General features: G+C 54.0%; 4 protein-coding genes across 4 annotated transcripts; 2 read left to right on the top strand and 2 right to left on the bottom strand.

Moving 5' to 3' along the window:
- Window positions 1-2,373: 2,373 nt before the first annotated feature.
- Window positions 2,374-5,816, bottom strand: SMAC4_05152 (uncharacterized protein). Its single transcript, XM_003346844.2, has 2 exons — window positions 4,852-5,816; window positions 2,374-4,670 (listed from the first exon to the last, which is right to left on the bottom strand). The coding sequence occupies exons 1-2, from the start codon at window positions 5,382-5,384 to the stop codon at window positions 2,477-2,479; spliced, it is 2,727 nt and encodes a 908-aa protein (XP_003346892.2). The 5' UTR covers window positions 5,385-5,816; the 3' UTR covers window positions 2,374-2,476.
- Window positions 5,817-6,135: 319 nt separating this feature from the next.
- SMAC4_05151 (uncharacterized protein) lies at window positions 6,136-9,041 on the bottom strand. The gene is made up of 3 exons (XM_066090236.1): window positions 7,021-9,041; window positions 6,891-6,970; window positions 6,136-6,840 (listed from the first exon to the last, which is right to left on the bottom strand). The coding sequence occupies exons 1-3, from the start codon at window positions 8,185-8,187 to the stop codon at window positions 6,378-6,380; spliced, it is 1,710 nt and encodes a 569-aa protein (XP_065946297.1). The 5' UTR covers window positions 8,188-9,041; the 3' UTR covers window positions 6,136-6,377.
- Window positions 9,042-9,229: 188 nt separating this feature from the next.
- Window positions 9,230-11,070, top strand: SMAC4_05150 (uncharacterized protein). Its single transcript, XM_066090235.1, has 5 exons — window positions 9,230-9,514; window positions 9,579-9,593; window positions 9,656-10,137; window positions 10,191-10,496; window positions 10,553-11,070. The coding sequence occupies exons 1-5, from the start codon at window positions 9,337-9,339 to the stop codon at window positions 10,802-10,804; spliced, it is 1,233 nt and encodes a 410-aa protein (XP_065946296.1). The 5' UTR covers window positions 9,230-9,336; the 3' UTR covers window positions 10,805-11,070.
- A 954-nt stretch (window positions 11,071-12,024) lies between these two features.
- Window positions 12,025-13,741, top strand: SMAC4_05149 (uncharacterized protein). The gene is made up of 3 exons (XM_003346841.2): window positions 12,025-12,326; window positions 12,581-12,638; window positions 13,095-13,741. Exons 1-3 carry the CDS (start codon window positions 12,287-12,289, stop codon window positions 13,537-13,539), a joined length of 543 nt encoding a protein of 180 aa, XP_003346889.1. The 5' UTR covers window positions 12,025-12,286; the 3' UTR covers window positions 13,540-13,741.
- Window positions 13,742-13,744: the final 3 nt, after the last annotated feature.

Here is a 13,744-nt window from a genome sequence, read left to right as displayed (position 1 = left end):
TCGCGCTTCTTCGTGCCGGAGCCCTTTCCACTTTGTAAGTTTGACCGTCACCCTCTGTGTCTTCGTTCATCAGCATCTTACTAACTTCTCCGTCAGTGTCCCACCAACTAGACCGGCCATGAATCAAGCATCGGCCGAGGCTGCCTTGACAGCACCTCCCCAAGGGGCGGTTGCGGGCTTCCCTCCCTCAGCGGCAACAACCACCGCAACAGCCTCAGCAGCTGCACAAGGGGCCAGCGCACCACCAACAGCCCCACCGGCGGCTTCGGCGTCTCCAGCCCCATCAGCTGGGTCTGCTCCCGCCCACAACCGTAAGGGCGTCATGTTTGTTGTTCCCGTGCCGAACGCCGGCGGCACTGTTCCTGTGCCCCCCTAGGGGCACAAACCGTAAGTCATGGCTTCCACTCTTCAGTCAAATCTCAGTCCAGACCTAACACATGAAACCAGGAAAGTGCCGCTGGGCAAGTGGGGTGGGTTCCCCTTCAACCCAAGAGAGACGAACCACGATGGGCCGTCAGAAAGGACGGCGGTGCGGACAACCATCTGTTGTAGCGCTGTTGCTCTCCTCAACTCATTCCCTCCTCTTTGTCCCGTCGTTTCTCCCAGGCCTCCCAGCTCAGGTTTGGCTGTGTACGCCATCCGATCGAACTTCCTGGAGCACCGCTTGCAAGACTACCCGATTCCCATCACCCGCATCGATGACCGTCTCATCGCACGGAAGTGTCAAGACATTTTCTGGCAAAGAAGCGTGACCGGTCTCGGCTGGGCCTCAGCACCAGTCCTGCCATTCTTGCCGAGCAAAGTCGTAAGCCATACTTGCCCCTTTCTGTGTGAGGGTGTGTTGCTCTTGCCGCTGAGATACTAATTGTTTGTTGGGCAATAGGTCTTCACAAACCCCCTGGAGATTGTCCTCGACTACCGACAATTCTCTCAGATGCTTCGTGGTCCGCAGGGCGAGCGCATTCGCCAGGCTTTCCAGCCCTTCAACATAGATGTGCTCAGTCTTCGCGGGCACACTTGGCGGGCAATTCTGGCCAGTCCCTCTCGTCGTCGCAAAGGCTCTGCCGGACGGAAGCTCATCACCTTGAGATGGAGGCTTCGAAGCTTTGGGGACCAGATCTACATCCCAGGGCAGCCAATCCTCAGATGGCGACTCATCCAAGGCAGGTACTTCCGCTGCTGTGGGAGACCGGATCTCTGCCATTCTTAGCTTTGGGCTAGCTGCACAGCTGAGATTCTTTGCTAGCGAAAACGTCCCGCCGCCTGAGCTTGCGCAAGTACACCATCACGGTTACCATATCCCTCTCCCTTCATCATGCCCTTCATTCTTTGTTTCGGCATATACCCCCAGCTGGGTCGCACCTTCCCAGGAATCTCGTCCAAGTTCAAAGATCACGCCAACCCTCGCGAGGCGTCTGTCCAGCACCAGCACTGCCGTCGTTGCCCTGGCTGAGGCCAGCTCTGCTACGCCCTCGATCAACACCGTTGTTCCCAACGTCGCTGTTGTCAATGCTCCTGCCAACCCGTCTGCCACACAGAACACCGCCCCTGCTGCGGCCCCCTCCACCACCACTCCAGAGTCGAGGACCTGAGAATCTTTCATGCTCACAGCATCCTGGCCACCGCGGTAGCCCAACTTCGCATCTGGCTCAAGGATCCATCATCCACAAGAACAAGACCAACTAAGAATTTGGATGGCGAGTTCGAGATGAGAACCGACCTGATCGACTGCGGCATCGATATCTGCACACCGGATGTTCTGACTTTGTGGTCCGAGAGTTTCTCGACTTTCACTGATCCTTGTGTTTGGTCCGCGGGGGTTGGAAACCCCTCTGGCAGACTTGGTTTCGAGGGTTTTGCCAAGGTTCTTGACCCTACCTGGAGAAACCGCCATGTGGCCGGAGCCAAACTTCTCTTTGTCGAGGGCTCTCCCATGCGCTCCGCCATGTGGAGTGTCCGTAACTTGGGCCTGGTCGGACTGTACAAGGGCGCTTCTGCTTGCCTTCTCCGTGACGTTTGTTTTGGTCTTCCGGGAACACAAGATGATCGACATATGGTCTCGGTCGTGGCGGCAAGGTTCTCGGTCTTTTCACGGTAGATGAGGATTTGCTTGATAAGGCAATTGAAACACTGAGTCGCAACGGTCGGGAGTGTGATGAATTGGTTGTTTGTGCTCGGGTGGGGTCTTATTGGGAGGGAGCTTTTGTATCTGTAGTCGCTTCAGCAAGTCTGTAGGAAGCCACGCGATAACAACACTCCATAATGTCTCGAGACATGGAAACAATCACTGTTCAAATTCACCACTTTCAAAGACTTCCATCCACTGTGACTCTGATATCCATGACGTGATCCTGCTGCTGCATCTTGCATGCTGTAAGCTGACTGTGTGTGAACTTGAACCAAACCGCATAGGCCACCTGCATCATGGCCACCACCCCTTTATTTACAAGAATGACACTTCAATGCTTCAGGTTCCTCAGAAAAAGTCACTTCCCTCATCCTCCCCATTATCATGATCAACAACCCTTCTCCTTTCTTTGGAGACATCACCTTGACCCCTAGGCTTCATTCTCACCCCTTGTCCTTTCAACGCCGCATAACCATTTGGACTTTCTTGTCTCTCCTCTTTGTCATTTTCGTTCTCATCCATGTCCGTCTTCCTATCCATGTCGCATTTCTTCTCCCGTCGACCAGGACCAGGACTAGCTTCAAAATTCAGCCATGACTTATCCTCCGATCCTTTCTTCCCACCATCTTGCTCATCATCCCCTTCAGGTCCATGTCCACTCCCATGCGAAACCTTGGCTTTGGGATGGTTATCTTCATTGAGTTCGGCAGCCATCAACTCCCGCATAATCGCCAATCCTTCTTCCCTTTCCGCATCATCGCTAAGCCCTTTGTGTAGGCCCCAGGCTGATAGGAAGGGGGTTATGCCGCGGTAGTTTTTGTGTAACCAGAGAAGCTCTTTCGAGGAGAGGTAGGACCGGGGAGACCAAGTTGGTGTTGTTGGCGCGGGGGCTGAGACTGTTGATGTGGGAGTGGGTACAGTGGCAGTGGGTGTCGGGATCTGAACGATGGGAGTAGGCGGAGTTACAGTTGGTGTCTGCAGCTGTGGTTGCGGGATATTAATCTGCGTTGCCGGTGCTGTGGTGGTGATTGTGGTTGTCGTAGCTGTTGCTGTTGCTGTTGCTGTTGCGGCTCTGGTGATTTGGTCTGTTCCGATGTGGTTTCCAGTTGTCTTATCTACCCCCGTCGATCGAGAGGAGGATGAAGAAGCAGGGGACGAAGTGGACGCGGAAGTGGAGGTTGAAGCTGAGGTTGAAGTCTGCGGACGGTGCTGTCGAGAGCGCGAGTAAGAGAGGGAGTCGCTTCTTTTGGGAATCATATGGGTTGGTACCGATTGGGAAGAGTGTGAGGAAGCTAGCGTTGAAGCGGATGCTAGTGATGATGATGTTGAGGGTTTGTGCTGGTGTTGGTACTGTTGTTGCTGGTGATACTGTCGCTGCTTCTCAGGCGGAGCAGTTGCTGATCGCGAGGGCGCTCCATTTCCATGTCCAACAAACTGCGACTGAGAGTGCGACTGCGACTGCGACTGCGACTGCCCCTGGACATGAGAGTGAACCTGAACCTGAGCATAAGAGGGAGGAACAGGCCATATGCTCTCCCTTATTCCATATGTGCAGGTTGTGGTGGCACTTCCCGGTTCATCATCCCTTTCTGGTGGTGTCAAGGGAGGAGACAACACGCCCAATCCGACTGCGTAGCCTATCCCGAGAGAATTATCATGTTGTGGTGACGCGTTTCTGGCCTTGTTCTCGCTTCGTTGTACACAGTGGCGATCTTGATGTTGGCGGGGCGTATCCTCCCTCTCCCCAAACTCCGACTCGGACAAGTCAACCGATGTAGAAGTAAGCGGGCTGACGCCGATGGCACCAGCCATGTGGATATTATCTTCGCCGTTATTAACCAAAGGAGTGACACTCCCGGGAGCACCAGGCGGTGGAGGAACTGGGAGGGGTTTCCATTTGGAGTTACTCCTCGTTAGTCCTCCTCCTTGACCTCCTCCCTGTGACTGGCCGTGTCCATGACCTTGACCGTGGCCATGTGCTTGACCCTTCCATGTCTCTTCAGGCTTAGTCACCCCCGTTACACCGCCGTCTTTCTTGTCGAGCGAAGAACTCGACGAAGAGTTTGATGGGATCCGTAAGGGGGCTGGGTGGATACTTCCATCACTTTTCGTATGTCTGTGCTGCTGTTGACCCTCGCCCCTCTCACTCCCCTCTTCCCTCCGGCTTCCTTCATGTCCACTCCCCAAATCCTTTAACTGCGGTCGCTCATGCAGTTCCGGACTAACAGGTCTACTAGGCTTTCCCGTCGCGATAGCAGTAGCAGGCTTAGTAATAACCGTCAATGACTCAGGCGGGTCATGATAAAGATCCGACCACTGCGTGATGCGGCTATCGATGCTGTTGGCGCGGCTGCTGCGCGTCTGACTCTGATGACTGGTTGGGGCAAGGAAGTTGGCAGACAAAGAAGAGGAGTGAATGTGACCCTGGTGACTCTGGACATGCCCGTTGGATTCGAGACGACCGCCGCCTAGGTGGATGATTTCGAGGGTTTGGTGGCCTGAGTTTGAGGAGGTGCGGCTTGGTTTTGGTTTTGACTCGGTTCTTGTGTATGTTAGTTGGGTTTGGTCAGTGGTAGCCCGGGAGATAGGGCATATGATGGAAGGGGAAGAGGAAACGGAAGGGGAAGGGGAAGTGGAACATGAAGTGGAAGCGGAAGTGGAAGTGGAAGTGGAAGTGGAAGTGGAAGTGAAAAGGTGAGGAGAGATGTGAAATGAAGACATACCGACTAGAATTCGACCTCTTCACCCACTCCCTCACTCTCTGAGTGGACTTGCCGCCTCCAATCATCCTTGATCCAAGACCTGCTGAGCCTGAATCTGACTGAGGTGAAAGCCTGTTCAGTGACGGTTGTTGTTGTTGACTTTGACTGTGATTTTCCGCACCCGCACCCCGTTGTTGATGCCTATTTTGGGATGAGGAGGAGGTAGAAACGGTATAAGTGTTTGACCTCTTTGGGACATGCAAGTTCTGGTCAGAGGTAGGATGGTTGTAAGTGTGACCCCTCGAACTATGAGAGGGTAAGGGAGGTAATTCCCCATTTAACGATTCCGGGATGGTCTCCATGTTGTTATACCGGTTGACAAAAAGGTACTCGGCAATGGTGTGTGGTGTCTGAGTCGGATTCCTAGCCGTGGCTGTCGCGGCTGTTGCTGTTGCTGCTGGACTTGGCAGTGTCAGTGTCGTAGTCGCAGTCGTAGTTGTCGGCTGTACCTGTTGCGGCGATGGTGCTGTCATTCTGCATTCCAACCCCAGCATTCATTCACAAGCAAGGCAGTAAGCAAGGGCTGGCTACCTAGCGGATGGCTGGAAGGGATCACGATGATCACCGCTTCGGTCCGGTAAGTTGAGTGTGGAGTGTTGCAATGAATGGCGCAATACTACCGGCGCGTTTTCCCAGTAGTCAGATTCCTTCGTGTCTTGGTCTTGGTGGGTGTGTCTTGGTGATGTGCAGAAGAACTACAAGATGGGTGTGTGAGGGAGTTCTAGTCCTAGGCTCAGGCAGGCGGGTGAGGAATTGAGCATGGTAATATATTGAAGCAGCGCCAAGGTTCCATTCGCGTGCCTATTTCGGCCATACTGGAACTTTGGGCTCCGGATCGCGTCTTCTGACGGCGGGCTGGACCTTGTTCATGGATATGTTTCGGAGCTTTCGCTTGGTTCGTTTCGAGTTTCCTGCGCCGAATGGGGGGGGGAAAATGCACATCACTTCACTGGGTGAACGGTCGTTCGTTCGCCCCATGGTTTGTCTGGTATCACAATGGGCTTGGTGATGATTTCGGCGGCGCCCCTTTCGCTGATGTTTGGAAACATCCTGGGTTCCGTCGTATGAGTGGTCGACGTTGTTTCAAGCTTCCCCTACAAGGGCCCCGTAGCTGTGGGTGTCCATGTGGTTTCCGGGCGAGGAAGGGAGCCCATTGGCTACATGGTCATCAGACTAAACCCAATCAATCTCGAGGGTTCCAGCCAATCCGAGATCTCAAACGTCCAGGAGGTATATCAACCTCTACTAAGAAACGTTGATGAACGGCTTCCATTCGGGAGTCAGAAGTGTCCATCGTCGGAGATTCACAGATTACGAGATAAGCAATGTTTTGTGAAGTGATGAGAAATGTGTGGTGTCTGACGCACCTGTGAAACCTATTCAACAATAAGCAGACCGCTTCCCCAACGCCTTGATGCCTGTATAGCTAATATCTATCCGATGAACTCCAAGCCAATGCCCTTTCTCATATCGATCATGAACTCATATCATGCCTCTAAAGTTCCGTAATTGCCGTGATCTGCCGAGGTTCCCGTGACAGGTCTTCTCCTCAGCAGTGAATCGCCCTCGGCAGAAGGAGTAACCCTCGCGGAAATCTTTCGATACCGAATAACTTCCGCCCCAGTCTCATCAATAGCCTTCTCAGCCACAAGCTCATAGCCCCCAAACTGAGGCAGGACCTTGGTCCACCCGACCCAGTACACAGCACCGAGGCCAAGGACTCCGGTGCCAACAAGCGGGAAAGCGTAGTATGGGTAGCCATCGGCATTCCAATCGTCGTTGGGTGGGATGAATGGGGTGATGGCAAGGAAGAGGTTGAGGCAGAGGTAGATGAAAACCACTGGTAGCCAGGTGTGCCAGGGTGAGCTCCATCCTTCGGTCTTGCTGAGCCGGAGGTAGATAAGGCCACCGGCGACGAGGCCGTTGATCCAGGCGCCAGGATATGTGTATCTGATGGCACGTTAGAGGGATTCACAGCAATCAGGAAGAACCGTACGTACAAATTGACAAGGAAGTTGTAAGCGGGTCCGGGAGGAGGCCCGACAAGGACAATGACAGTCACGATCCAGTGAAGTAGCAGCTATCACAAAGTCAGAATGACAACACTAGCAGACGACTTGAACAACTCACTGAAGCAGCAGGCGTCTTGAACGGCTTGGTCGACGCCCAAAACTTGCTTCCAGGCAAGATGCCTTCCTTGGCGAGCTCTTGATTAACTCTGGAGTGCGTAAAGCTCACGGCCAAGACATTGCCAATGTTGCTCAAGGCCACAAGAGCCGGTAGACTTCTGGCCGCAGCACTCTCTCCAAACATGTTGCGGAAAAAGAGGCCCGCCACAATGACCTCCGACTTGGCCAGCTCAGCCTTGGGAATAGCAGCGAAGTAAGCGACGTTGGCGAGGACGTAAAGGATGGTCACGCCAACAACCGCCAAGGGTGCCGCAATTGACAGTGTTCGTTTTGGGTGCTTCAGCTCGCCCATCACATAGTTGGCGTTCTCCCAGCCCTTGTAGCTGTAAACAACCTGAAGGAGGGCAGTGGCGTATGCATATGCTCCACCGCCCCCAAAGCCATCGCCCTTTTCGATAGACCATATGTCGTCAAAGTTATGAGGGTCGGGAACCCGACGATGGCCAGCCAATGCAGCAAAGCCCGAAAAGACAATCAGTAGTAGGACTACTACCTTGAAGACTCCCAGGGCGTTGGTGAGCCTCAAGCCCCATTTGGGAAAGACGGAGTGAAGGAATATGACGAAAGTGATGCACAGCACGGCAATGGTGCGGGCCGGCCATCCGTCAGGCAGGTCGTATCCTAGGGCCAGCAAGACATAGCGGCCAAAAGCGAGCGAGTTTCCGGCAGAAAAGCCGAGAAGGACCATCTGGACAGCAAACACGGAAGTGACGAGATAGACGGGTTGCCGGTATACTCGTTCGAGGTAGTTCTTTTCGCCTCCGGATTTGGGGATGGCTAGGCCGAATTCCAGATAGACGCTGAGTCCGGACAGTGTCAGAAGACCAGCGACGCCCCACATCAACAGGCAGATACCGACGGAGCCCGTGGAAGCGAAGATGCTGGATGGCGTTGAGAATATGCCAGTTCCGATCATCTTGTTTAGGATCAGAAACACTGCGCCAGTGACGCCGATTTTCCTTGACTCTGGTACTCCATATTCCAGGGAATCTTCGGTAATGGGTACGCCGTTGATGTCGAGGATCTCGCTAGCAGCAACACTGCTGATACTGGCGGCATCAAGGTCCGACGATGCCAAGGGCTTGGGCCCTTTTCGGTCGGTGCCCATCGTTGTTGTGTTGGATGCTCAACGGTGAAAAATGAGTTTTGTCAAAACTTAAATGCATAAACAAGTAAATGCCAGAGGCTCAAAGAGATGACGGGGATGTGCTTGGTGGCGCGTTAACCAGACGGGATCATGGGATTTGACACAATGTTAACAGTCGGCCTCTTTTAAAGGACCTTGACAAAGCACAAAAAGCAAAAATATCTTGACAAGACACTTGTCGGTGAGTCAGGAAACATCGATATGTCGACATTTTGATATCGGTGATATGGCAGCAGGGTAGATGACAAACCACCAAGTGATGGTGGTGATCACTAGGCCGATGGCGTGCTCATGGGAAGCGATTTGCAGTGGTTGCACGAGGACCAAATCCACCGAGCACCATTCCCGATCCGGAAGTTGATTGTGTTCCCGGCCAGAGGACGTCTGCCGTTCAACCGGAGTACGCCGGGGGTGTCCCGGCCGGAAGTTGATATCAGTGCTGACTCCGTGTTCCGGAGCCGGATGGAGTTAGATTTGATTCGGTCTCGGGCCTGCACTGGCAGTTGTGTTCGTGCTCTTGGCATTGTTGAAGAGCCATCTTGGAAATCTTCAGATGAGGGACAGCGAGGGGTGCGATATGGACCAAATGACGGAATGGATGGCGAATCTAAGAAGGCACAAAAAAATAGATATGTAACGAAGAGAGATAGGAGCCGGGATGATATCGTCGATGCCAATGCCGATTCAATTATGGCCGTTGAAGTGAGGTTGGAGATGCGTGAGATGTTACGGACGGACTCCATCCGAGCGTGTCATTGCGCGGTGGACGATGAAAGAGACGAAACCACTCACACGTCTCGACGGCCCGGCAACTGTCCAGCAAGTGGAAAGGCATTTCCCGGCTGGCAGCGCACTGCAACTGGCGTGCCTGGGCCGGCGCTCCCGCCTTACCGACCCCTGCTCAAGGGCCCACTAAAAAGATGTCGCCCCTCTTCAGCGCGGTGACTCTTTCAATCCGCCCTGTTATCGGCCCCGCTATCGGCTGGCCATTGGATTCCGTTTGTGAAGCCATCTTCAGTCGCGAATCCCAACTCAGACACGCGCCGCCCGTCGATTGTTCTTTTCCCAATTATCGCGACACAAGCGACACAAGCGACACCTATAATCACCATGACCACCGATTCCACTCTTGCCGCGACGGCCGATGCCAAGCTCGCCATCTCTGGCGACAACAAGTTGACCAAGGAGCAGCAGCTTGCCCTCATCAACGTCAACTTGGCCGAAGTCCTCAACCCCGAGATTATCGAAAAGGTCATTGACGAAGGCCGCGCCCCGAGGATCTACTGGGGTAATTAGACTCCACCAATATGTCATCGGAAGAACCTAGGCTAACCATTTGCTCCCGTCTACAGGAACTGCCACTACCGGTCCGTAACCTTGTCGCAAACCGTTTCCCATGATCGCGACACCTAGCTGACACCCAAAAAAGGCCGTCCTCACTGCGGCTACCTAGTTCCCGCCATCAAGATCGCCCAATTGCTCGCCGCCGGCTGCCATGTCATCGTCCTCCTTGCCGATATCCACGCAGTCCTCGACAACCTCAAGTCCACCGTCGAGCTCGTTGGCTACCGCGCCAAGTACTATGAGCGCACCATCACCGCCCTCCTGAAGGCCGTCGGTGTGCCTACCGACAAGCTCGAGTTCGTCCTTGGTAGCTCCTACCAGAAGAGCCCCGACTACATTATGGATGTCTACAAGCTCGCGACCCTTGTCTCTGAGCACGACGCCAAGAAGGCGGGTGCTGAGGTTGTCAAGCAGTCCGACAACGCTCCTCTTTCCGGTCTCCTCTACCCCATCCTCCAGGTTCTCGACGAGGAGTACCTCAAGGTTGATGCTCAGTTCGGTGGTGTTGATCAGAGGAAGCTATTTGCTGCTGCTAAGGACTGGCTTCCCAGGTTGGGCTACAAGGAGGTAGGTCATACGCTTCAGGAACCATACCACGTAGCAGTGCTAACATGTTATAGCGCGCCCATATCATGAACCCCATGGTCCCCGGTCTCCAGGGCTCCAAGATGTCTTCCTCCGACCCCGACAGCAAGATCGATCTCCTCGACGCCCCCGAAGTTGTCACCAAGAAGATCCGTAAGGCCGAGGCTGCCCCCAAGGTCACCGAGGGCAACGGTCTCATCTCCTTCATCGAGTACGTCCTGCTGCCCGCGGCTCAGCTTCTCGGCAAGGAGGGCTTCCGCGTCGACCGCTCGCGCGACAACCTCGAGGACCTCGTCTACACCGACATTGCCAAGATCAAGGCCGACTACGAGAGTGATGTTGTAAGTTGCCCATTGCCCGCCCACCTTTATTATGAAGATACTAACATCACACACAGCTCACCCCCCAACTCGTCAAGCCCGCCATCTCCACCGCCATCAACGAGCTCCTTGCCCCCATCCAGACTGCCTTCCAGGCCAACCCCGAGTGGCAGGAGATTGCCGAAAAGGCCTACCCTCCCGAGGTCAAGGTTAAGAAGGAGAAGAAGGTCAAGAACAAGGGTAGCCGCTACCCCGGTGCTGCCCCGGCTAAGCCCCAGGAGGCTGCCAAGGAGGAGGCTACTCCTGAGCCCGCGACGGAAAACGCATAAAGGCATAGACTGCATAGAATGTGTTTACGATTTTCTTGCATCTAGCGTCTTTCTGTTTTTTGTTGATCATGTTTGGCTGGGTTTTGCAATGTATGGTCTGGTAGATAAAGGGAGTTATAAAAGTGTATAATGTCAGGGTTCGTTTCTGGGTCGATCGCTCTCATTCGTCGATATCGATACACATGAGCGAAGGGGGTGTGTACGGGGCTCTGGTTATGCTTCTTCTCGAGGCACAATGACCCCGATGGCCGCATTATCTGAGGCTTGGTGTTGAAGCGTGTGAAGAAACATATCATACCTCAACCCTACTGGAAGGCCAAATCTAACAAGCCGGGCCTGATCCCTCCGCAGCGCGAAAGTCAAACTCGAGAAAAACTATCGACTATCGAGCCGTGATTTCAACCAGCAGTGATTATCTTCCACATCCCGAGCAATGGCACACACATCTCCAGCATTACAAGAACCGGGGTCCAGAACAATGACCGCAGGCAGCCTTCTCGTCTTGTGACAGTTGCGACAGTGAATTCGAGCCCACACGAGGTATGGACACAGCGACACGATACATTGCGATACCATCAACAGCACAAGAAAAGCACGCATCTAAATAACAGACGCGCAAGACTCCGAAGAGGCAAGAAAGCATTTCTACGAGTGAATAAATGTAGATCTCAGAATGAAACCACCGCCAGACTGATTAACTGACGTTAGAGATTAACGAAGGATCATTTCTTCTTGGAGCGATCCATGAGAACCAAAGCCCTCATTGCCACATTACGCACTGCTCACTGAAGAAACCCAATGCTATGGCTGGAACACCCCGACTATCTGAAGAAGAAAAGGAGAAAAGAAAAATCCAAGAATTCGCGACGCGCGCGATTTGTAGATATAGTGTTGGAGAGGTGCGGGTGGTCTGTGCGCATTTGGGGGGAAGTGGGGTTGTGTAGTTCTGGGTGGATTGGGCGGGTGTGGTCACGTGCTGCTACAGGGCGGCTGCCGGAAGTCTTGGAACTGACGGGACGTGTGAACTTAAGACTTTTGGAAGGGAGACGAGAAAATGATGACGACCCCGACAGAGGGTTAGGGTCAGTATTCGAATTAGCTTTTCTGTAATTGGTCGCATTCATACCGAGGTGCCGAGAGCTCCAGATCCCGATGTGTCTGGCGGGCAGGGCAACAGCGAGCGCAGCCAGCGCGGGAGTGCGGTTCAGTTCTCACAAGGCGCGAACGGGTCCCGGGACGTCCTCGGGAAATGGAACATCATTGATTGACCGGATTGACGAACATCACCCAAATCCACACCTTGGATTCCATCCATTCCGTTTCCACATCCACCCCTTCCGCGCCGACCTTCCCTCCAATCGATCCCGGTAGACAGACAGACAGCCTTCTGAAAGTCGTCCGTCCTCCGATTCACATCTGCTTGCCCCAAACCACCAACCATCACACCTTAATCCCGTCGTCACTCTCGTCGTCGTCGCCAAAATGATTGCTCAGCGCGCTGGTACCACCGCCCTTCGCCGGGGTATGTCTATACTTTTTTCTCTTTTTTGTCTATTGTCTTGTCTGTCACCGATATGTTGCGCATTGGGTGTGCAGACACATGCAATGATGCAATATCTATTCGCATCCCATCCTATCCCATCCTGTCCTATACCTACCTACCTCCCGTCCCCGGACCTATGCGGCATTCTCCTCCTCCCCCTCCCCTACCCGTGATATACCGTGACAAGAAACATGGAATAGAAAGGCTAACCGCGCTTCTTTAACAATTCACAGTGGCCGCTGCCCCTAGCAGCGTCTTCAAGCTTGCTACTCCCCTTGCTATGCAGACTAGGTAGGCAACCGATCCCCTCCCACTCTCTCTCGAAGAAGACGAATGTATACTCTCGTCCTCCTCCGCCGTCACCGATGTCACGATCCGCGTTCTCCGGCCCATTCTCTCCGGGGCTCCGGTGGCTATGCACAACACATTCTGCCCGTCATCATGGTTACCGGTCGCGATATATCCAAAGGAAGAAAGAGGAGGAACATCACCAATGGCACCAGCCGGCGCAAGACTCAGAAGGAAACAACCGAGATACCCGGCGGGACACGCGCCCAACCGCCGAACTACCCGTCACCACCAAACCAGCCAACACAGCCAACACCAATATTGCCAGCACCAGCTACCATGACGAACCACCATTTCCTTCCGCCAACACCGGCAAACACAACCTACCACACCCACCACCACCACCTCGAACCCAACCGCATGAACCTCTACTAACGCCACCCCTTCTCGCCTCCACAGAACCTTCCAAACCGACAAGCTCACCCCCGCCGACGCCTCCGCCCTTCTCGCCAAGCAACGTCTCTCCCGCCCCGTCTCTCCCCATCTCGAGATCTACGACCCCAAGCAGACCTGGTTCGGCGGCTCGGCGTGGCAGCGCATCACCGGCGCCTCCTTCTCCGGCGCCCTGTACGCTTCCGCTGTCGCCTACCTGGCCGCTCCCCTCGTCGGCTGGCACCTCGAGTCCTCTTCCCTCATTGCCGCTGCCGCTGCTCTCCCCGTCGCCGTCAAGGGCGGTCTCAAGTTCCTCGTTGCTTGGCCCTTTGTTTTCCACGCTATCAACGGCGTGAGACATTTGGCTTTTGATGTCGGTGTGGGCTTTGGACGCAGCACGATTATCAAGACTGGTTGGTATTTCTGGGGCGCCAGCATTGTTGGTGGTTTGTACCTTGCTTTCTTCATGTAAATTGCCTTTTTGACTTGACAAAAGGTGGTTTGCTGAGGGGATAGAGTAAAGGGGGGTTGGAAGGAAGGAAGATTGAGGGGAAAGGAAGGACAGAGAGGGGAAAGAGAAGGACTCTTGGACAAATCCTGCGGATCCACGGAAAAGATTGGAGAGAACGGGATTCCATGTTGTATGAGTACCTAAGTGAAGAGGTGTTGAACGAATG

The sequence above is a fragment of the Sordaria macrospora genome, chromosome 2 (genome assembly GCF_033870435.1).
Source record: "Sordaria macrospora chromosome 2, complete sequence".
NCBI lineage: Eukaryota > Fungi > Ascomycota > Sordariomycetes > Sordariales > Sordariaceae > Sordaria > Sordaria macrospora.
The sequence above is the reverse complement of the archived record's forward strand: the minus strand, read 5'-3'. Positions and strand labels throughout refer to the sequence as shown.

What these genes read in the sequence shown, in the direction of transcription:
- SMAC4_05152 (XM_003346844.2), bottom strand. Translation starts at nt 5,384, where the DNA reads ATGCTGGGGTTGGAATGCAGAATGACAGCACCATCGCCGCAACAGGTA. An exon ending in AAGAGGTCGAATTCTAGTCG is followed by an intron (nt 4,671 to 4,851) that starts GTATGTCTTCAT and finishes AACATACACAAG; the next exon opens with AACCGAGTCAAAACCAAAAC.
- SMAC4_05149 (XM_003346841.2), top strand. Translation starts at nt 12,287, where the DNA reads ATGATTGCTCAGCGCGCTGGTACCACCGCCCTTCGCCGGG. An exon ending in TACCACCGCCCTTCGCCGGG is followed by an intron (nt 12,327 to 12,580) that starts GTATGTCTATAC and finishes AACAATTCACAG; the next exon opens with TGGCCGCTGCCCCTAGCAGC. An exon ending in CCCCTTGCTATGCAGACTAG is followed by an intron (nt 12,639 to 13,094) that starts GTAGGCAACCGA and finishes TCGCCTCCACAG; the next exon opens with AACCTTCCAAACCGACAAGC.
- SMAC4_05151 (XM_066090236.1), bottom strand. Translation starts at nt 8,187, where the DNA reads ATGGGCACCGACCGAAAAGGGCCCAAGCCCTTGGCATCGTCGGACCTT. An exon ending in TCAAGACGCCTGCTGCTTCA is followed by an intron (nt 6,971 to 7,020) that starts GTGAGTTGTTCA and finishes ACTTTGTGATAG; the next exon opens with CTGCTACTTCACTGGATCGT. An exon ending in TACAACTTCCTTGTCAATTT is followed by an intron (nt 6,841 to 6,890) that starts GTACGTACGGTT and finishes ACGTGCCATCAG; the next exon opens with ATACACATATCCTGGCGCCT.
- SMAC4_05150 (XM_066090235.1), top strand. Translation starts at nt 9,337, where the DNA reads ATGACCACCGATTCCACTCTTGCCGCGACGGCCGATGCCAAGCTCGCC. An exon ending in CCAGGTTGGGCTACAAGGAG is followed by an intron (nt 10,138 to 10,190) that starts GTAGGTCATACG and finishes AACATGTTATAG; the next exon opens with CGCGCCCATATCATGAACCC. An exon ending in CCGACTACGAGAGTGATGTT is followed by an intron (nt 10,497 to 10,552) that starts GTAAGTTGCCCA and finishes CATCACACACAG; the next exon opens with CTCACCCCCCAACTCGTCAA.